The following is a 24,293-nucleotide window of genomic DNA, read 5'->3' on the forward strand; positions in this document are numbered from 1 at the left end:
TAACTTGTGGTCCTAGGACCCCTGGGTGTCCCTGAGGCAACTGTTTTACAAAATTAAATAATATTGAAATTAATGAATTAAAATGCATAAAGTAAATAAAATAATGAAGCACGATTGAAAATGTGAAAACTTTTTCTGCAGTTGATTGTGAATAAAAATAAATGCTATTTTTGTGTATTGTTTTGAGGTTCACATCATAGAACTTGCTTAGGCCAGGGGTCCCTAGCTCGCAATAATGACTCAGTGGGGGTCCCCGGGTTCCAGTAGTGATTCAAGTTGATGTACCATGTTTGAAGTTTTTCATTTGAGACTAGTTCCAGATCTTGGACATTGCATAGTGCCCTAAGTATTCTCTTGATTTTACCACAGAGGAGGAAATTTCCATGCTGCAGACAACATAGTTCTGTCAGGTCTGGGAGACTATATAATGATTCTCTGGCAAAGAGATGCTCCACTGTAGTAAGACACACTTCTCCCCAGGCCGTTAGTTCTCTGGCCGAGATCGTCGCCAAGAGGCCATAGTTTCAGAATACGCCTAGGTTCCTGACTTTTGATGAGGTTGGCGGAGGAATTTCAAAGCCTGGGGGACAGTTGAAGGTATATCATTCATGCTCTGTTTTCGGATTGCCCAGTCTCAGTTTTGGCTGCATTCTTGCAGAGGGAGCTCACCTGCATCTAATGGAAGACATAGGCCAAGCAAGAGGTGCTTAGATTGGTGCGGGTTTAGCAAATAACTGCTTCATCATTTACAAACAATGTAACAGTGGTTCCTAAGGATTCAGTCATCAAAAAATGTCATGTATTATCTACTTGTTAAAAAAGGACACTAATTATTATCATAAAGCTTTAATCAATGCATCAAAAAATTGCAAATTGAACATGTGAGTGAGGGGACAACACGTTGGCAAAAAACACATGTATTTTAATCATATCAACTCTATTAAAAGACAAGTGAAATGAAATTTAAAAATGTAAAAATTGTGCCGACCACACAGTGCTTTGTGACAAGTGAACCAAATGAAAATCCGTACAAATGGTGAACAAGTGAATGTCTGGCCTGCAGACTGATTGGTTTCATAGACAGCTAAAAGGGGAGAGAAATATTGGAGAAAATATAGATTTGCCACGGGATAGAATTGTGAAATTAGTAATTCCTCATTTCTAAGGGGAACCGCATTGTCTCACTTATAATACCCGGTAGCTAACCATGGAAGTTTCCCAGACCCCCAATATCGGTAATTCCGGGGGTAGGCGAAGTTACTGGTCCGAAGTCAAGGGCACTAAAAATAAGTTCTCTAATTTTTAAATATAGCAAGCCATTTCTGCTTTCAGCAGGTGGAGTCCCTAGTTGAAAGATATAAGATCTGAGGAGTTACATTTGATCTCGTAATTCCAGTGGAGCTGGTGACTACTGTCACTGGCTCACTGGAATGACAGGGCAACTTATAAGGAGGCCTACCTCTTCCCCATGGCAGCTTTTCTCTTATTTCTTGGTCTCCAGTTCAACTGTGCAGTCCTACTTCTGAACTTTGGCTTTACCGTCTATATCATTATGCCGGGTTCGCGTGTTCACTCTATGCTACACTTGGGCCCAGTAAAGGCAGGACTCCATAAGCTGCTGGATGCTGTTTCGACGGCCATTCTGCCGTTTTTCCTCTACACTGCCCTGCTTTGATAATGATGTTCAGCGTCGTTAACAATAATGCATTCCTAATTTCTTCTAGTATTTCACTTTCTTAGCCTCATACACACGTGTTTCGCTCTTCTCAAGCAGTTCGGCGAAAGACTGCAAGTTCTGAGCGTCAACCTTGTTTTCAGCATAGCATTTAAGTACCGGTGCTCTCTTAACTGTTCGTCAAACAGCGGCGGCTGGTACCCTTTGAAAGTGGTGGGGCAAGTGAAGTGCCCTACCACTTCCCCTAAAAATAAAACACCCCCTCCCTCCAAAACCCCAAAGTAAACCATCCCTCCCTCCAAAAGCCCAAACCACAACACTAAGTACAAAATAAACACAACCACTGCACTTACGTGCTTTACACACATGCATTCATTGCACACATCCATGCATTACACACGCATGCACTACAGATTTAAAATAAAAAATGGCACTTACCCATGGGCTGTGCATCGTCCTTGTGCTCTTCACCTTTGCCGACGCCAGAAGAGCTGCCCTAACCAATCCAAACACTAGAAGCGCCTGGACTGGATGGAGTGGCCCGGCTAGACGCTCCTTCAGGCCCTAGAGGCTGTACTTGGTCTCCCCAGCTGTCTTAAGACAGCTGAGTGGAGAGCTTCAAAGTGCGCATGTCACTTTGGCTGGCGTAAAACAGTTGGCCAAAGTGACTTGCACTTTGGAGCGTCCAGTCAAGCCAGTGCTCCCTCGTCCAGCATGACTCTGGGCTGGTGCGCTTTGCGCCGGTAAAAATAAAATGGCAATTAAATCTTTTCATTGCCATTTTATTTTTGCCTGTGCGGCTCGTAGCTGGCATGGGGGCGACACTCCCCCACCCTTGAGAAGAAACCGTCTCTGATCAAACAGCTTGTTTCTGGAAATGCCATCCACTTTCGGGTGCCTATCCATAAGCCCAGGGAACACCCGGTTTTATTTAACAACTTCACGTGCCCCCCCCTCGGAACAGGAAAACAAATCACCAAAATAGCCTTTGGCAAAGTGATCACAGCGTCCATGCTGAAGTAATGTCTGAGTTGGGGACTCTTGGTTAAACCAAATTAACATTGTAGCCAGTGGGAATAGTTTAAAGAAAACTCTTAACAAAATATTAGCTCTACAACTCTTGCCTCGTACAAACTATAAATACATTTATGTCTAAAAAAAATTGGTAGAACTAAACTGCCCCATAATATAAAGGTGGTGTGGAATCTGGGCAGTTGAAAGTGTTTAACTTTGCTCCATACCCTGTATAAAATTGCTTGTGTTTTGAACGTAATTTTCTTAAACAAATGTGGGCTCCCGAATTTAATAAGGGGTGTTATTTTATTACCATCAAACAAATGTCCACCACAGACTGGGTCTCAATTATTGCTTTTTTTCCTGCATATTGCCTTTTTTTGGAAGGGTTAAGGTATTTGTGGGTTGTCTCGGGTTTCCAGTCATCCACTGTGCATGTATGTCACCTCTGTATTGATACTGCTTCATTTAAGGGAAGGCACCTCATGAGGTTTTACAGAACTTGTGAGATGTCTTTAAGTCGCGGGTCATGAAACAGTCTTCTCTTAGCTGATAGCCAGGGTCTTCAGACACCTTTGAATGCTGATAGATAGTGACGTGCACCCTAAATGCTTTTTGGGGCTTCTCCTATTCGGTTGATTGTGTTAAAGTTTAGCACAAAGTTGTAGAGTTATCATCAGTATCTTTGAACGTTCTGGTATTGTATGTTGCAGGAGTTGTGCTTCATACCCTAATGAGGGAGTCAAGCTACTCGATACCCGTAAGGCTTCAGAGTGCATTTTTGAAGGGTCTGGAAGGAAAGGTGTCGGACGTAATATCTTCTATATGCGATATGTCGAGTGGGGTGCATAAGGTGAAATACATACACCAAACCCAGTGTAGTACAGGTCACTGTGCATAAGCTTGAGTTGTTGGGACCGTGTGATGAGAATAGACACATCTGTGCATCCCTACTTTCCAAATTATTTAGCTGGTCATCTGCATCATGTGATTATGTGATTATGTGGATGAGAAGAGCGAGATTTTTAGTGCTTAACAAGATGATGCAGAGAGCGGTGCATCCTTGCTCTAAATTAAACAAAACACTTTGGCCCCTCTTCCCTTCTAGACAACAGTATGCAAAATAACCTTTTCAACTGCTGCACAGTTTAATACTCTCTCCAGTATTACTTATCTTCAACATGTCACCACTGCAGTGTGTGCACTGTGTAGGTACCAAGATCACTGCTCCTTTAATGTGAGGTGAAGCAGCTGCATTAGAGCTCAACCTGTCGCCTAATTTCTATAAAATTGACTAAAAAAATGTGTTAATTGTACAAGTAATGCTCAGTGCCCTTCTTCTGCTATACTCCTTGAATGCAAGAGTTAAGAGTTCTAAGTAAGTCACTACAATTGTTTCTGTATCAGGTCCTTTGTGTGCATAGCGCAGTGTGCATCAAAGAACAGCCTTACTAAGTTTCGGGAAATTTATGCCGCGGTTGTGACACTGAGAGTGTCAGTTTCATCCTCTTGAATGTTCCCATTTTGTAGCCATCGTGTAAAACTGGGTGCGACCAAGCTCAGAGAATCACTTCACAATCCTTTTCAGAGTCAGATGTGGGTTGAGCCATATATAAAGCAGAATTCCTCCGACCAGAACCCGGGTTGAATAAGTGGTGGTTGAGGTAAATATTGGATTGGCGTTCAACTGTGTTAATGTCAAATGCAAACGTTTATGTACTAGTACTAGGTGGGCACTCACATGGGAAAACAACAACATTCAGCTCCCTAGAGTGTTCACAAATCTTGACAAATAAATCCTTACTTACCACCACACTTCATGATGTTCTTCTCGGAAATGTATCAATTGTTGCATCTTTGCAATCTTTTTGTACCATGTAACTCCAGCAGGGGCAGCTCCTCCATAAGGGCGGAGAAGCCCCCTTCCCCCCAGCAGCGCCAGCTGCAAACCTTTTCCACAAAAATGATAATAAACTTTAAACTTTATTGTCGTTTTTGTGGAAAAGGGGCGGAGTCTCAGGGGTGACGAGTGTGAGGGGGAGTGCTCAGCACTCACATTCAGAGCGCATGTGTCACGTACTGCGCTGGACTTCTCACCTCTGGATTGCGGATTGGCAAATACACCAAGTCTTCTACAGGTCCTGGATACTCCCAGATAAGGGCGACCCCTTCTAGTAGCCACGGTGCCGCTTGACAGGCTACGCCAAAGCAGACCGTACCCTCCAGGAGGAATCCCAGAGGGAAAAAACCCCAACACCGGGGAAAAAACCTCTAACAGGAACTCCTGAAGGAAAACAAGAAAAAACAGGACTTGACAACAGGAAACAAAAATAGGCAATCCAGGGTACAAGGCAGGAAAAAAAGAACAGGCAAAAATATCCCAAGGCAAAAGCAGGAACAAAGAACAGGCAAAAATCTCCCAAGGCAAAAAAGCAGGAACAAAGAACAGGAGCGAACAGCACAACCAGAAGGAAGTGTTTGCAACGCAAGGAGGAACAAGACTGACTGACTTATATACTGAGAAAAGGGAAGTGACATCAAAGGAACAGAAAGTAACACCATCTTGGTTTGGGAAAAGCCCATAGACCAGTATAGGAAAAAGAAAGTAGTATAAAAGAAAAACAGAGCATGCTGGGACAAAAACACGAAGAAGACAAGATGGACACAACATGGATAGAGACAGGCAAAAGGACCAACAAAAAACCCACCACCAACAACAAAAGAAGAAAAAAGGCTACAAGTAAGTGTAGCGCGACCGGGAGCAAAATATATGCTTCCCAGAAAGCAGAGTAAAAAAACGCGGGGAACAGCGCTCCGAATATCGGTAGCGCGTTCCACCCGCGAGGACAGAAAGAGACACCGCGTCAGAGCGCGGCGTTACAGTATGTATGTTTGCCCGGCCGTCTCAGGCCAGCCAAACACACATGCACACACAGCTCTCTTCAGCCCAGCAACACAGTTGCTGGGCTGGAGAGAGCCTACACAGGCTCCCAGTCCGCTTGAGAGTGCCCTGGCTGGGTGCTCCAAGCCAATCCTGATGCTGTTCTGAGCAGCGTCAGGATTGGGGCAGGGCAGGCTGGGAGCCTGTGCCTGCAGGGAGCGAAGAGAAGAGCATCGCAATGGTGAAAGCAGCGGTACCGGTAAGTGGTTTTTTAAAATGTAATTTTTAATTTGATTCCCCATCTTCCCCCTGTTAATCTCCCCTCCCGCCTCTTCAGTGTCACGTAAGCCACAACTGAACTCTAGTTGTGTTTTGTTACCTTGATTACCTTTGTTTCTGTAGGCAGGTGTCTCTTGCTTGGCTCTGTGCTTGTCTGTAGTGTTAAGTACTTTCCAGTGGTACTAGCTATGCATTGTGCCTCCTTGTAACACTGGAACGGCAGTGGTTGACCATTCCATAAAAGGGCGCTATATCTTCTTGATGTGGCACTTCAAGCATCCGCATGCAGAGGACCTCCAATAATTAAAGACTAACATATTGGAAGCTCATTTGGTCTTTTACCTGTAACATGAGTTTTGCATATCTAGTTTTCTGGCAAAACAGCTTCATTGAACCAATAGGCAAGGAGTAAAAGTGATGTGTTCTGTTCCATGGCCTGTAATTGATATGTGGGTTAAGTCTAAAATATAGTCATCAGTGCTCCTACCTTGAGTTATTGTGCTGTGCGTGGGGAAAACAAGGAACCCTATTATTAAGGATTATCTGCATGGCCCAGATGAAAAAGCGGCCGGATGGGGGTGATGTGTTTCCTGCACTTGGTGAACACTGATACTGTGGGATGTGGTTTTTACCAGGTTTGGTAAATACCTTCAAACCTGAGTTTTCCTAATGAAAAAAAAGAATTACATGCATATTATTTTGCTTTTCAGTGGTAATGGGATGGGGAGAGATGATTATATGTCAGTAGTTAAACAGGTAGGACCCCAGAAGAATACTTACATCATGCACCCCAAATTTTCTGGTATTTTGTGGGACATCCCTTTGATCTGTACACACGTTTGTCTGCTTTAGCAGACCACTCCATTTCACAGGTCCATGGATTGAGCACCACCGGCTCATCGAAAATCAACCATTCAGGAGCGCATCAACATCAACGCACACAACAGCAAGGAACTCTTCACCATAGTCAATGAATTTGCAAAACCTGGCACGGACACCACAGAAATCTCCCCTCCCAAGACCTCTGCGACAACCTCACCACCTTCTTCCACTGAAAAATCCAGGACCTCTACGAAGGATTTGCAAGCAAAGCCCTTCCCACCTCCCCCCGCTCAGCAACAGCACCATGGACTCCAACCCCCGGCCGATCTCTGAACCACTGAAACCTCCTCACCCTGGAAGACACCCTGAAGCTTATGTGTACCATCCACTCTAGGGCACCGTCGGACCCATGAGCCAACCACATCTTCAACGGGGCTGGTGCCACCATAGCACCCGAACTATGCCGTACCATCAATCACTCCATTGAGACTGCCACCTTCCCAGAAGACTGGAAATACGCAGAGATCAACCCCCTACTGATGAAGCCCTCTGCAGACCCAATGGACCTGAAGAACTACAGACCGATCTCACTGCTCCCTTTTCCAGCAATGAACACACAGCTCACCGAGTTCATCGAGATAAACCGCATCCTAGATCTCTCCCAATCTGGATTCAGGAACAACCACAGCACCGAAACCGTACTTCTAGGAGCCACAGATGACATCTGTGCCCTATTGGACCACAGTGAAACAATTGCCCTCATCCTCCTCGACCTCCCTGACGCTTTTGAAACTGACTCCCACACGACCTTGTGCACCAGACTACACAAGGTTGGCATCCGCGGCAAAACCCTGGAATGGATCCGCTCCTTCTTCACTGGCCAAACCCTGAGATTCAGGCTCCCACCTTTCACCTTGAAACCAACGGAAACCAGCTGCGGAGTACCCCAGGGCTCCTCTCGGAGTCCTACCCTCTCCAATGTATACATGACCCCGCTCGCCAAAATCGTCAGATACCACAGGCTCAATATCATCTCATACGCCGACGACACACAGCTGATTCGCTCCTTCACTGATGAACCATCGACAGCCAAAAGCAACTTTCACAACGGAATGAAGGCAGCCACGGACTGGATGAAAGACAGCTGCCTTAAGTTCAACTCGGATAAGATGGAGATCCTCATCCTGGGCTCCACCCCCATTGCCTGGGATGACTAATGGTGGCCCACTACCCTCGGAACTGCCCCATCTCCCACCGACCATGCATGCAACCTCAGCATCATTCTCGACTTCTCGCTGTCTATGGCCTGCCAAGTTAACACTGTCTCATCCTCATGCTTCCACACCCTCCACCTGCTTCAGAAGACTTTCAACTGGATCGCCATCGATGCAAGAAGAACAGTCACCCATGCACTCGTCAACAGCAAACTCACCTACGGCAACGCACTCTATGCTGGCATCAACAATAAGACACCAGAGAATACAGAATGCTGCGGCCAGACTCATCCTGGACACCCCCCGCCACAGCCACATCTCCGCCCACCTGAGAGACCTACACTGGCTCCCTGTCAACAAATGCAAAACTTTCAAACTCCTGACACCCGCTTACAAGGCTCTTCACAACATCAGACCTACCTACCTCAACCACCGCCTCTCCTTCTACTCACCCCTCTAAGCTACTCTGCGCTACTCAACTGGCCCTCACCACCATCGCTAGAATCCAGAAGAACACAGCTGGAGGAAGATCCTTCTCCTACTTCGCAGACCTGGAACACGCTACCGCTTCACATCAGGCAGTCCCCCCTCACTAGCTCAGTTCAGTAAGGACCTCAAGACCTGGCTCTTTTACTGACCCGTTTCCACCCCGCCCCATTAGTGCCTTAAGACCCATCGGATGAGAAGACATGCTTTACAAATACTTGATTGATTGGTTGATTGATTGTATACATGGGGCTTATTTTGACTGACAGTTACGGCAAGGTCTTGTTTAGCAATAAGCAAGCCCATTTCCACAGTAGCCTCTCTCATTTTGTTTTGTGTTCTTCTGTTCTTCTCTAAGCAGACAACACAACCTATCATCCGCTTAGATGGAAAAAAGTATACTACTCAGAAAACCTTAAAATATTCTGTGCTATTATACCAAATGTAATGCACTCTAACCCCTTTCAATCAAACTGATAAGATTGAAGTGCTCTTCCTTGGTGACCCTGCTGATGCTTACACGGGTGATCAGTGGCCATGGGGTATTGATGCCTCTATCCAACCACTAGGTTGTCTCTGTAAGTTAGGCTTCACTTAAGATGCAGGCTTCCCTTGAAGACTACAATTAACAACGTTTAACTCATTCTTGATCTAAAGACACCTACTCCTGTGTACCATCTTTTGGCTACACTTCACTGGCTTCATTTTACTAAGTACATCATCTTTAAAAGACTATGTCATAAGCCTTTATCAATGATTTTGACATGCTATGACTTTGACACGCCACTAGACCTTTAACAATGCAGGATCTATTGTCCTTGGCCATCTATTTAACAAATACCATCCTATGCATGCTCTTCGCTCCTCCAACAGACACATGTTGATGATACATCTAGTGAAGGTATCTCACCCAGGTGTCAGAGCTGACCTAGGAATCCATTCCACTCATTGCTTACCATTGACTTTGTGGTTTGTAACTTATATTTGTTTGCTTTCTATTTGCTGACTTTTTTTGTTTTAGGATGTTCAGCTGGAGTTAGTCCATTCCCATGGAGACTAGCCCGTTTACTGTGTTCTTCCATAGTGCTCGCTTTTTGTAAACAGGCCTTTAAATTTTGTTCTTATTTTGTCACATTTGCTATGCATTCTAAGACAGAGGTCTAATGTCAGACTCTGTCTTCCAAAAGAGCTTGCTACTTTTCTTTCTCTGACTTGAAAGTGAGAGGCTTTATCTGATAATTTGGTGGTTTGAAAGAGAGGGGGCTTTTTTCCCCTTTGATTATGTGTAAGAGTTTCTTGTCTTTCTCATTTGCTCTTCCTGCCTCTGTCGCAACTCCTTGTTTTGCTAGCACCATGACACCTTTGGGTACTGTGTGCTATTCAAATTTATTTTACTTACTATAGGCTTTTTTCTAGCACACAGGAACATTTATATGTCTCTAAATGAACTGTGCAAATATTTCAGAATATATCTGAATTAGGAAAGCACAAATGAAGCACATTTTGTGTAATTCTGAAGTGTGCTGAAAATAAATATTTGAATATGATTAAAAAACATCAATACACTAGATGTTGCCATTCCGACACATTATCGTTTGTATGCTGTATAGTCATATCTGTAAAACTATATGTCTGTGCGAATGTAATGGTCATTTCAATAAAAAATGTGTTATCTGTAATTTCAGTACACTACCACACTATGCATTCTCCACTCTATGCCACTCCATTCTACACCTATCCACTCCTCGACACTCTACTCCAGTGTGTGGCACTCTACGCCACTCTGCCGTATTCTACTGTACTCTATTCTACATCCCTCTGCTCCATTCTATGCCACGGTACTCTACTTCACTCCCCCCCACACTACCATTCTCCACTCTGCTCCACTCAACAACACTCCATTGCACTCCATGATACTCCACTCTGTGCCACTCTTGGCCACTACTCCACTATGCAACACTCCACTCCAATCTACAGCACTCCAACTCTACTCACTTCACTCTACGACACTCCACTCGGACACTCTATTCCATTCTGTGCCACCCTACCCTTGTCCTCTCCACTCTATGCCACTCTACTTAATGACATTCTACGACCCTTCACTCTACTCTAGAAGAGCATACTTTATGACACTCCACCACACAACACTCTTCACTCTACTCCCCTCTGCAGCCCTCCACTCCACTGTACTCTACATGACTCCTCTCTACTCTGCTCTACACCACTGCACTCTACACCATTCCACTCCACTCTATTCCACTCTACACCACTCTACTCCACGCTACATCACAACACTCCACTCTGCTACTCCCTACTCCATGACACTGCATGACACTTCTCTCCATTTTATGCCACTTCACAACCCTCCGCTCCACTCTATGCCACTGGACAACATCCCGCGCCACTGCATTGTATGACACTTTTCTCCACTCCTCTCCACGACGCTCCACTCCACGCTACTCTCCTTTATGCTCCTTTTGGCCTTGCTGCATAGTAGCCACGCTGGTGTATAATATGGTTGAAACACATTAGCAAAGAAAATAACTCTTGCAGACCTGATGGCTTTGCCAGTGCTTGTTCTGTCGCCGCTGTCACTGCTTGGAAAGCACTTCCCGTTGACTTTACGGCCAGTTTAAAGAAATTGCTCACACACCTGCATCCTCTTTGGGGTTCTTTCTGGGCGCTGACTCAGGGAAGCAGTTCGCATTATACAGCCTGAATTCATGCATTTGATTGGCTGTTTGTTTGCCAGCGGGCTGGGTCTGTGTTGGGCTTTTGACCTGATGGTAAAGGTTTGGTGTGCACCTTAAATGAGCTGGTTTGGAGCGTGCCAAGGAGGGCCCCGGTCGCCTGCGTGTACTGTAATGTTGACGAAGACGCCCCAGGGGGCACAGTTGTGTGCGTCAGTACGGAGCAGCCTGGAGAGCCAGCCTCTGGGCTCAAAGCTGGTCTTGCCTATGTTACTGTTCGGTGCTTTTCTATTTCCAGAAATCATGCTATAAAGAACTAAACACGAACACGGAAAAAGATGCAAGGCTGTAGGCACAGCCAATGATTTTTGCCCCCTCACAGTTTATTTTTCTTTGGAAGTGAGATTGCCTCGGTATGGCTCTTAATCACTGAGCGCATTAATTTCAGTCTTGCTTATTATCTCTTTTCTGCCCAGATTTGATTTCCGACTGGAAGTGCCTCATTAGCGAGCACGCCGAGTGGATGGATGGCTTTTGGCTTTGAGAAAGGCTTGTGACGCACAGCAATTTTTGATTTGAGGTTGTTTTTTTTTTAATAAACTAGGATGGCCTGTCAAGTGTAACATTCCTTCTATGGAGCACAACGTTTGCGCCTCTGTTCTTGCTTTCAGAAAAATGTATGAAAAAGCAAGAAGTAAATTGTGCCAGTGTTCACTGTTTTCACTTGGTACATATTCATCAGGTTCATTGAAGTGCCATAGGAAAAAATCCAGACGATATATATTAATCTTCAGATGGGGTATCTGCTGGAAACATTCTGGATTATCTATCTATCTGTCTATCTATTTATCTATCTGTCTACCTATCTATCTGTCTATCTGTTTATCTTCTCTTCCTGTCTGCCTGCCATTTAGATGTATTTATTGAACTGTCTAGCTATCCCTTACTGTCTATCTAATGGTTAACTACTGTTATAAATACTACACATAGCTAAACATATATGCAGATGCTCAAAGAGTAATAAGCTATTTGTTACCGTTGCTAAGGGAGTGGAGGATCATATTGGCCCACTCCTGGCTTTGCCTTGTCCATATCTAGTCAGCTGTTCAGGGCCTCCCACTGACTGAGCGCCCTCCCCTAAGGGTGGAAACAGACAACAGAGTTGTGGCGTAATAAAGGCCCCCATGGTGCGGGGTGCCCCAGAGCTCCAGGGGCCCCTTCAGCACAGTACTCTGTGCATGGGCGGCAGGCCCCTAACTGGGTCAGGCGGGAGGGGAGCCCCCTCAACGGTACTTTGCAGGGGGGGCCCCCTCAACTTTCATTATGCCACTGCAACAGAGTTACCTGTCTGGGTTTAAAAGGGCCTTGGGTCGAAACCTCTGCTCTATTGCCACCTTAGCAAGCATCTACAGGTATGATCATATCATATGCCTAGCCCAGCCCCATACTATTCATCCCTACAATCACTCTGGGTTCAAACCATTTACCTACTCACAACACATCCTCACAACACATAGTTGAAAACGTATACATATCCCACTAACTACCTTACACCCTCAGCTGCCTTTGACATAGTCAACCCTCTCACCCTCATACACACCTGGAAGTCTTGAATGAGATTCACTGACTACTCCATTCGCTGGCTGTCCTTCTACATGGCTGCCGATGTGGGCCATGAATAATACCTCCAACATGGCCACCTATGTGGGCCATGAATAGACAAAGGGAAGTGGGTAACTCCTTAAAGAGGGCAGAGACGGACAGCGCGATGATGTGCTGCCATCAGAGGAGGAATATCAGAGGACCTCAGTAACCGGGCCGGTTCCATACACGGAACCGGGCGGCAGCATTCTAGGAGGCACTGGTCTCTTGATGAATTAAGGAGTACGAGGCGACGAGGGGCTGTTATGCTCATGGATGGAAGGATGGTTGACTGTGCATAATATTGCAGTCTTTTGAGTATTTTTCGTGAATACCATTTACCCAGATATTAGGAGAAAGGAATGAATGAGGACCCGCGAGGGTCAGCAGGCACATAATACGTTTGTGAATTTGAAGAAACCTGAGATTTTTTTTACCCGGTGGTTGTGTTTGGATATAAATATGGTCTCCCTTTACTTTATTTAATGTGTGACTAAAGGGTGGTGCTTCCACCTGGTGTCGGGTTGCAAAGTGATTTAATGGAAACTCGGTGAGTGTGACATTGGGTTTTTATAAGATGATAAACTCACTACTTGGTGGTGATTGGAACCTGGGTGATGGTGTAAACTACAGGGATATCTCAAGGTGGAAAGGATTTATTTTGAGAGATGGGGATTAAATACACACATCTGCATGGATATGTGGATAAATAGATTAAAATAAATATTTGGGGGGGTGGGGAGATACTGGAAGAGAAAGATTTTCCATCGCAATAAGAATATTTGCCTGTGTGATTTTCTTGTTTTCTACCTTTTACAGTACGGATAACCCCAGGTGTGTATACGACCAGGGAGAAATGTTCCTGGATACACACAGTGATATAAGCCATGATCTATGACAGGTAGAGGAGAGTAATAACAGGGACCCATGGAGGTCCTGATGAAGCCCGATTGACCCTAAGGGGCAGCAGGAAAGTGGTCAAAACATGTTGACTAATGAACAGGTACTGGGGTGAACAGGTAATGGTATCCTGAGATCACCACCAGGGTCCAATTTTAATCCTGTCCAGGCGGTCCCATAATAAATTTAAGGAAAATTAAGGTTCCTGAGACCGTTTTATGTTCTGTTGTTTGTTCTGGTCCCCGTTTGTGTTTTGTGTTATTGCGTAATATTTTTTGTTCCCCATCCTTACTGCTCCACTCCAAGGTGGGTTTACGTGGGAGTGTGTTAGCAGCAGCCCAATGACGAAGCATGCCACAATAAGTGGGTGAGGGCAGTTTTCACATTGGTGGTCATCCACCCCTGGGGGGGGGGGGTGGGGGGGTGGATGCACTAGTTTTTCTTGTCCTATAGTGATTAATATATTGCGAGGTTGGACAAGGAAGATTTTTCCTCTAACCCCTCTACAGGTGTTTTGTTGTCCTTCTACATGTCTAACCAACACCATTTCATTCTGGTGGGCACCTCAGATCCCAGAGAATCTCTATAACCTATGTGTGCCCCATAGGTCCATTTTGTGCCCCAGTCATCTTAAGCTTCTGCATGTAGGCCAAGTAGGGGCTGTACCCATCATTAATATGTTTCAAGGCACGTTCATCAGTACAATTTTTCCAGACACTCCATGGTTTTCACATTTACGCTACAAGCCATCTCTATTTACAGCCCGTCCTGCCACCTAGCCAGACACCCCCAAAAAGATAAACCCAGCTGGCTAGAAAACCATATCACAATTAATGCACTTCAAAAATATGAGGGCTGAATGTAGTTAAGTAGGTATTTTGTACTGCTTTCCAGGAAGAGGCATCTACGCACTGTTTTGGAGAATAAATATTTATTGAAGAAGGAAGCCTAGCTCAATTCTAACTGGTTATATGATGTTGAGGCGAGCTCAAGGAAGAGAAACCACTTTTGTCTCCACCCTAATATCTATATTTTTGTCAGCTGATACCAAATGCACCCCAATCTGCAGATATACCTTCAGCATTCGGTGTGGTCTGACCGTAACCTGCAAAGTTAATATTACCATGCAGACACTATTTGCTTTTGTAAACAAATATCCTGCGTTATTTTCTAAGCCTTCTTGAAATGTGCATGCATTCCTAATGTTAGATGAAAACCTGCCCGCGTCAGTAGCCATTGTAGGCCGGAAAACTGAGTACTGATACTTGAAGCTCCAAACTGTGACTCCCTACTTTTATTGTTACCAGCTACCTCCCTGCGGCTATCCTCATGCATCCTTCGTGGAGTTGACCTACTCTAAGTATTCCCCCGCACACAGGTTATTGGATCTTATGGTTGTAGCAGGTGAGAGTGCACCAGGTATTAGGTGCCCATTGGAGGGTTTGGGGTGCCGCATAGCTTTCATGCACAGGTCCACATGAGAAACCCAGCACAACTTTTTATCCCGATGAACAGGCGCAGGTTCCTCAGATACAGTGTGAAGTACCTTCATCTGCTGTTGAGGGGTTTAGCCTTTAGCACCTCCTCTGTGTACTGGAACACGTCTTGGGATACCTGGAGCATTATCAAGATGCGCTACTGCAAATCTGTGTGAATAGTTTTTGCTCTTGTCCACATGCGTCTTCCAATGCGCTCCTTTTCAAACTTTGTTAATATAGAAAATTATGGCTTGTGTCGATCTTTGATGACTGTTGGCAGGTTTTTTTCATTCGGGCTCACTATGTTTACCTTCCAGGTGACAGTGGCAAGCAAGGGTCAACTTTTTAGGTCTCGCCCGCTGGCAGCCTTAGATGTATGTTGCCAAAGAGCTATTGAATACACTATAAAACATTGAGTGGCCTCTAGCTCGTGACAGGGGGCCTTTCTATTTTCCCAGTTTCCCGCTCTTTATTTGGTACGTTTAATCCCTTTTCGTGTGTTTGCCCTGCCCCACATCATTTCTTCTTTACATTGTTTGTAACTGGATAAGTTGTATCCTTAGGACTATGTTCTCTTAGCACTCCATTGGAGCATTTTGGTTTCCTCACTTTCTGTACCTGTCTTCCCCTCTCAGCCTCCGGTCTCTTTCTTCTACCACCCGTTTGTACGATCATCTCCCGTCCAGCCCCCCCCCCCCCCCACCTTATTTATTTACTTTAATTCTTTTTGCGAGGATCCAGCTGATGCACACTGCTACTGTATCCCTCGCTTCTGGCCAGCTGCACAGCATTCCAGGCTCCCCTCTTCTGCCCCCTCATTCTCTGCCCCTTACTATAATTTTCGAATTCTTTTTATGATGGCTTGACAGCTGTCACGATTACTGTTGCTCGCTTGGGCTGATTGGTTCACCATTCTGCATTCTGTGCACACTTAGTACGAACACATTTTCCCATTGACACAAAATGGGAAAAACCCTTTGCTAAATCTGGCCCTTAGTTTCTTATTTTAGCATTCAGAAATGGCTGTTGGCCACCTTGGAATGGGTGTTAAATTAATTATAACTAAAAAATAATTGCAAGATGCTCAATGTGTAAGCATGTATGTGCAGGCCCTCGAGACATTCTTGGAATGCTGTTAACCAATCAGTATGCCAAAACATGCAGGCTTTGGCAATGCTAATAGGTCTGCACCCACATATAAAAAGTGCAACCTTTGGCTTTTCGGATACCCTTTCTCGCAATTACTTTATTACCTTTGACAGAACATGCTTGGCGATTCCCTCTAGCTCACTCCTAGATACACAACATTTACTACAGCTGTTTATCTTATGCATGCCAGTGGATTATCCCTCTCTCACTCTGGCAGGACTCTAGATCGCCCACACTGGCTGCCTGTAGCCAGGGCATGTCAGTAATGTGTTCCTCTGTTGCCCTTTTGTAGTCCCAAAACAACTTTCATAGGCTATGGTTCTCTTGCTCTGTGGTTGCCTGTAATAGTAAATAATTGTCGGTTACTCCTTAGTCACTACCAGCTAGCCTTCTAAAAAGCTATTACTGTGGTTGTGTGTCTCTGGTGCACGACTGTGGTTGCCAGTATACAGTGCATACCTCTGGGTCATTGACTGGTCACTCATGCGTGGCCTGACTTCCTGTATCCAATACATGCTTTTGAATGACTCCATAGATCTTTTGCCATGACTGCTTGAATACAGTGCTTGCCATGTGTTGCTCCTCTATTGCTCCTAGATACATACCAAAGAGGCCTTTTCCCCCATGCACAGCAATAACATTGATTTCAAGTGTATGCTTTATATCCCTCACTCCTCTTCCCTTAGTTGGATTCTTAGCCCAGTGACTAAGACAGGATCAGAGCAACTCTGATCAGCCAAGAACCACACCAAAACACTCCTCACATAGACCTCAGTGCAACTAAACACTCTCCCGATCTAACAGTCCCAATTGTGTAATTCGAAATCAGTCTGCTAACGCTTTTTGGCATCTTGCCAGGGGTACAAGGCACTATGTAAATGGAATTATAATAGAGTGCAAAACTTTGAGGATCATAGAATGTCCAACCACATTCCATATAAGTGAAGACAGATTACTTCCTGACTCCACTACCCCCGTACTCCTTTATCTCTCATATGCCCAGTCCAATATCTCACCAGCTATCCTGAACTGTGTAGGGTAGTTTTGGCTGTAGATTTTGTAATAATGAACGAATAATGGGCATAACAGAGTCCAGCATCTATAGTGTAAATGGACGAGACACTGGTAGAAGTCAAAATTCAGCCCATGTAGCTAGGGGGCATGTATCTAGTGCCACCTTTTGGCAACCACAAGCCCAAACGTATTGTTAGTTTGAATTAATAGTGTGAAACAGGTCTTGGTGGGCTGGGTCCATGCTACTTTTAGGACATTCAGGTAATCTGAATCTACTGCAATAAACATAAATGGAATTCATTTATATATTAGTTTCCTGAAAAATTGGTAGCAGTCTGGCCCTTTTGGTTTTGCGCTGGGCCTTTAAATTAAGGCTAATAAATTATTTGTCATGTTTCCATCAATATAATTTTAGTTTTTTTAAAGTCTTCTGATAACATGCTGTGAATCCACATCACTGATATTAGGCCTCAGCCACACCAGTCCTAGTGATGATACTTGAACATTACTGCTGTTCTTGTCCCATCCCAGTATGAAACTTTCTCTAAACAAGATGTGTTTGTTTTCTTGTCTCTTCTAGTGGATGCGATCGTGGAGTTTGATTATAAGGCTCAGCACGATGATGAGCTGACAATCACCGGAGGTGACATTATCACCAATATCAAGAAGGAGGATGGGGGCTGGTGGGAAGGCGAGCTGAAGGGAAGGAGAGGTCTGTTCCCGGATAACTTTGTGAGAGTAAGTACAGAGCCATTTTCTGTGCTCATTTGTTGCCGTGGCTGGGTGCATTTGTTACCAGATGAATGATCTAGAGATATTGAAAAATGTGATATGTTATGTATAGCTTGCACTGGAAGCCATTATGTGAATTGCTGGATTGAAATCTGGTTATTCACTACTGTCATTACATGGATGGTGTGATGTCCCAAAGGGAAGCATTCACTTGCCCTGCCCTAACTGCCTCACCCCTCTGCTAGCAGGGTTTCTGCAGACCCAGTGGGACAGAGGAACTTCAAAGCTTCACTGGCATGGTTCTCAGAGAGAACCCGTGTTGCGCCATGGAGAGCATAGAGTATGGCTTCAATGGGGAAGGGAAGGGAAGGCACAAGGGATGGTGGGATGTTTGGCAAGAGGATCGGCATTTTCAGTTTGGAAGAAGGGGGATACTAAATGCAGAAGGTAGTGAGGTGGATGGCAGGAGACAACTATTATGTTTTTAATATTTGGGGAGTGAGGGTAACTCTGAGGTAGTGTGGGAGTCTGGCACGATTCCACATACCTTTTTTAAGAATTGTGTGGTAGAGTTGGAGGGATTTGCCGAGAGTGTTTGGGATGGGTGGCAGAACACTCGATTTAAAAGGGCTAAGTGGAAGACACCGGTGAGGCATGTTTTGTATGTTTTTTTCTAAATTATTCTATTCCTGCATAACTTATGCCAACAAGGGAAGATTAAACAGAGAGGTTATACATGACAAAAAATTAAAGATGGGTAACCATGAGTAACGGATGTTTTTTCATCACATATTTCTGAGCGAGATCTTCTAAAACTCAAGCTTCACCCTTGTTGTCTATTTGATGTTACACAAAAACCCTTGGTGAAAAAACATTGTTATTCACTGTTACCCATCCATAATTCTTTATGTTACTTTTCTCAAATAAAAATACTGCTCATTTGTTCTTAATTTAAAGCCTAGAAAGGGCCAGGAGCTGGCACTTGAAAAACAATTAGTGTTCAAATCTCTTTTTCAGCATTGAAATTCCAACCTTATTCGCTTTTAAAATCCTTTGGGATTAATTTAGCTACGTCTAAATACTTTTATAGCACTTTCTTCTTGTACATGCTGTTTTCAGTTGATGTGAAGGGCGTGAAAAATGTGCCTTTCGATGATTTTTGCAATTATGTTTGCTGGACCAGTTGGAAAGATATCTGCTTTGTCTGTATAATTGTGGTCATGTGGAAACCCTACACATTGGTTATGAAAGAGAAAGTCTGATTTCTGTCCTTTTTAGGTCTTGCCTGAGACAGCGCTTGCCTACAATATTGTATATAACAAGGGGCTTGTAGCCCACCCTTTGTTTAGCATTCGTTAGCTACATTGTCACTCTTATTTGCTGTCTCCTAACTGTCCAGCTCATGCTGGCTTCACTTCCTCTTCTTTTGTATGGAGCATGGACCACGTACTGATTGATTTCTTTGTAGGTGCCTTTCAGCAGGTTGCGCTTGTATCGAAGTACTTTCTTTTTCACCCTCCCTCTCAATTGGTTGTTGCCGCCATCCCTTTTGCCCTGTTGCTTGTTTCTCTTTCCTGAAGCATGCTATAAAGTGTACGTTTTATCCATTTGCCTCCCATGTATGCTCCTCTACTGCCTCCATTTTACTCTTAAGCACAATGTACCACGGTTCCAGGTGGTTCTCTCTGGACTCTGGTTGGGACACCCCTTGAGGTCACAGAATATCTCCCTATGGAGGTAGTGTACCAAATCAGAAGAGCAGCTAAAGGCATACACTGGGAAGGGACAGCTATGGTAAGACACAGAAACAGGATAGTGAAGGCAGAGCAACCTTTGTGTGAACAAACAGGGAATGAATCAGTAATGGACAACCACACTGGAGTTACCACTAAGGTTGTACACAGGTAAGGATCACAACTTCCCACAGCAACAGGGAATCGCAATGCCTCAGTGCAGATTACTCTTACAGATAGTCACCCCGCAAGCCCCATAGAAAGGAGGCAGCAGAAGTGATTCTGTCTCTGGACCCTTAGGGCACAAACAAGGATTGTACTTACATACACGAGACAAGCTCTTGTGGGTTCAGTTGGAAACACAGTGGCAATTCCTGGAAAACAGCAATAGCACACTGTCACTGTTAGGCACTTAAGACTACATAAAACACTAGACGAAGGATGGGGCAGGAATTGCTTCCTGGAAACCAGGAGCCAGCCCCAGTACAAAGGAAAACACTCATACTCGGGTGAGGACTGATAGTACACTTACCAGACACAATAACCCAAGAGGAAACAGAAACAGAAGCAACAAACTAGGAGGTAAAGGCAGGAACAGGCTCAGGCTGAAGCAAAGCAGGACTGGAAAACAGGGAGCAGGCTCTGGCTGAAGAAAGCAGGAACAAGGCTGAGAAACAGGGAGCAGGCTTTGGCTGAAGTAAGCAGGAACAGGGGTGAGAAACAGGGAGCAGACTCTGTCTGAAGCAAGCAGGAACAGGGCTGGGAAACAGAGAGCAGGCTCTGACTGAAACAAGCAACAGGACTGGAACACAAGGAGCTGGAACAAGCAGGAACGAGACTGGGAAACAGAGAGCAGGTGCAGGCTGAAATAAAGCGGGAAGAAAGCTGAAACACAAGCCAACAAGAGGTCTGGTACACAAAAGAATTGAACTCCAATGCACAATTAGGAGCTTCAGGAAATGGCAGCTTATAAGCAGTTCGAGGCAGCAGGAAGCCCAGGAGTCACATGGCTGGGCTGCACAAGAGTGATCACAGGTGTGTGCAGTTCCAGCCTCTCACAAGTCCTGGAGGAGAGAATCCAGTACAAAAGTACAACAGGACTATTCCCATAGGAAACAATGGATAGCAGAATCAAGGTCTTACTGACTACCAGTCAGTGCATTATGGTACCTGAAGTCCATGGAAGCAAATGTAGTTCTATAGTAGCATATCATATCGACATGGGAAGCAAACAGGGGTCATGAAGGCATTCTGGATGAGTAGTAATGGTGAATCCCAGGCTGCAAATAGTCCATTTACAGTGCCCCCTAGAGATGGGACGACAGAGTCATAACAGTACCCCCCACCCACCATTCTACTAAAAAAGAGAAGGCAATCCTTTGGCTGAAAAAAGTTGAAGAGAAAAGGCCACAGCAAGAAAATCCAACAACAACCTTGGTTGATTAGTTTACAGCCCTGCCACAGGTAAATCATCCAATGAGCAAAGCATGTATTAATACCCGTATGGGCTCTGATGTCTTTCCTCTTACTTGTTCGATTGATATGGGAGGAGTGCATGGAGATGCTTTCTGGTGAAGTGGATTCAGTAGCAAGCAGATCTGAAATGGCATTATGGACGGTACTCTTTAGAACATTAGTTTCCTGTAGAGTACTTTCTTCTTTGGAGAAAACAATTGGCATATTAGTAACAGCCAGGTCTGTAACACCTTCAGACAAGCAGGATGTGTCTCATTCCACAGCAGCATTTGCATTGACTGTGGTCAGAGGCTTGCAAAGCATAGAACCTTGGGAGATATGGTTAACTGGTGTGAAACCACTGTCATTAAACAACTTCTGTGTCAGGGTCGAAGGAGTGATGCAGCGGAATTTCTTCCACACTCAAGGCGATGAATTGTTTTTTTGAAGCAAATCATCTGTAGAACCCACTTCTGAGGCACAGGACTGGAGGGGGCACCTTAGGCAAGGGTAGGACTCACAGTTGGCAGAGTCCAGTGGGACCAGGAGAGTTGGAGACACTATTTGATGTAATTGAGACTGCAGAAAAACAGAGGGCAAGCCAGCAAGTCCTTTGAGTCACTCTGGGTTGAACAGGATGGATCCACGCCTTGTCCCTATCAGTGCAGAGATCAGCAGGCAATTGGGCAGGTCAGCAAAGCAGAGAAGCAGCTCATTGGAACTGTCAGTCCAGTGGCAGTCCTTGCAGCACAGCAGTCTTTACTCCAGCAGAATTCTGCCCAACTCCAGAAGTGTACTGATTTGCTAGGATCAGAGCCCCAGTACTTATACCAAATGTGCCTTTGAAGTGGAGGTGACTTCAAAACAACTCTTTGAAGGGCACAGGCCCCCATTTCACCTCAGCCTGGCTCCAGACAATCAGTAGGGGGGTATTCCGCTCTTGTTGTGGGGACAGGCGCTTCCCTATTGAAGTGTAAGTGTTAGCTCCACTCTACCCTTCCAGCCCAGGAAGGTCCATCAGAATGCAGATTAATACAGATGAGTCTATTGTCACACCCACCCTTCATGTGTTTGTGGCTGTCTACAGAGAATGAACAAAGTGTAGCTGTCACCTAGCCCAGATGTGCATTAGAGACAGTCTGCAAGGCGGTAAGAGGAGAGAAAAGCCCACTTTCCAAAAGTGGAAATCCAACTCTACCAGCAAAAAGGATTTATCATTACCATTCCAATAATATGAAACATGATGTATCTACTCCTTTCTGTTCAAGAAATACAACTTTAAAGTATATTAAGGAATTCCCAATGCTGGCCTATAAAAGGAGTAGACCTCACAATAGTAAAAAGCCACTTTGGGAGCTTTCTACGACCAGGAGACTTAAAATGTAAAGGTATGTGTCCTGCTTTTTACATACATAGCGCCCTGCCCTATGGGTCATCTCGGGCTTACCTTAAAGGTGACTTATATGTAATAAAAGGGGCATTTAGGGCTTTGTAAGGAGTTTTAAATCCCAGGTTGAAGAGGCAGTGAAACTGCACACACAGAATCTCCAATGGCAGGGATGAGACAGGTTTGAAAGGCCACTTGCGTTGCTGGCACAATCAGTGCTGCAGGCCCACTAGTAGCATTTAATTTACAGGCCCTAGGTATATGGTATACCACTTTAAAAGGGACTTGTAAGTAAATTAAATGTGCCAGTTGTAGATAAACCAATGTTGCCATGTTTAGGGGAGAAGCACATGCGCTTTAGCACTTACCAAGTGCTCAGTCTTGAGGCCAACAAAAAGATTCAGCAACAATAGGAGGTGAAAGGCAAAAAGTTTGGGGTGGCCCTAAAGAAAGAGCCATTTCCAACAGTACATATCCAGCTGTCTCGCTTGTATGCTTCTCTGCCCCGGCATACCACTCTCAAGCATGTTGTGCATTTGTTCACATTACTCTGTAACCCATACATCTGTGTCCCATTACAGACACCTGTATTACTCTATCTGGTATGCCTCAATTTGTTCATTTTATTTTTATTTTAAACAGCGTGAACTCTGCCCAGGGGCACTGGAGCGTTTGTGTGAGCACTGGTTACATTACACAAGGTCATACTCATTTATTAGGCACGGGGTTGTGCCCAGAATCCGAGGATGTTGGGGTACCCTGGACTCAGACATTGTTCCTCAGTTCCAAACTCAACAGCCCTCCTTCAGTCTCACCTCTGCTTTTACAGCTTAAACAGATCAATGAAATGACTCTTTAATGGGCGTGCAAGACTCACGCGGTACACACATCCAATGCACGAGGTCTTTTTTAGGCAAAGAAGGGCGCAATGACACACCATTTACATGAATTAGTTTGATGCATTATGGTAACCATATCCAGCCATTATCCTGCTTTATCTGCGTTAGAAAGGCTTCTGCTGCAATAAAAAGTATTCTCTGTGAAAGCGTCTGCTTCTTGTTGCTAGGTGTGTGTGGCATCTATAATCCAACCATTAAAAGGTATTATATACCTTTTAGTCCAGAGCTGGGTTCCCGTGACCTCTTCGACACCTCTCCACCTCTAAGAATGAGATGAAATCTATTTTCCTTGTGTAATCGTCTAATTTACTTGTCTGATAACGAGGGAACGGGTGTGTAATAGGTAGAGGGGGAGGGAAAGACCCGCTTCTAGACCCTGTGGAAAACTGCCTGAATGGATTGATGCAGCCAGTAAAAGTGAACTTGACACCGACACTCTTGCAAAAGTAAATGCGGTTGTTCGTCTGCACATGTATTTAGAGATGTAGTTAGATTTGCAGAAATCTATAACTCAAAATAGCAACGGCTTTTACGTAAACTCAGAATTTCGAGTATGATGACTCGGTTGCGTATTTTGTAATCTAATATTGAGTGTAACGTGTGTGGAAATAATATTGCACAAGTGCCTACTGGCTAGGGAAAGGGTCCATAGCAAAGGGGCACAGTCATTGTTTACCTCTCACTTACCCTGGATGTCTCTGGAACAGCCATATGCATATAATTTTTAACCACACACGGCGAAATTGGTGACAAAGTTGTGATTTGCTTCCAGTTCTAGAAGAACTCACCTCCTTTCGCACAGTTGCTAGGTAGGTCCCTCCGCAGTGTAAGAATGGTCTTCACA

General features: G+C 44.7%; 1 protein-coding gene across 3 annotated transcripts in view; it reads left to right on the top strand.

The window, feature by feature from the left end:
* Nucleotides 1-24,293, top strand: part of SH3KBP1 (SH3 domain containing kinase binding protein 1) — a 1,044,962-nt gene that overhangs the window by 184,024 nt on the left and 836,645 nt on the right. For all 3 annotated transcript variants that reach the window (XM_069204692.1, XM_069204693.1, XM_069204694.1), the window contains exon 2: nt 17,824-17,981. In XM_069204692.1, coding sequence (XP_069060793.1) covers nt 17,824-17,981 — 158 coding nt within the window. The remainder of the gene's footprint in view (nt 1-17,823; nt 17,982-24,293) is intronic.

The sequence above is a fragment of the Pleurodeles waltl genome, chromosome 8 (assembly GCF_031143425.1).
Source record: "Pleurodeles waltl isolate 20211129_DDA chromosome 8, aPleWal1.hap1.20221129, whole genome shotgun sequence".
In the NCBI taxonomy this organism is placed as follows: Eukaryota; Metazoa; Chordata; class Amphibia; order Caudata; family Salamandridae; genus Pleurodeles; species Pleurodeles waltl.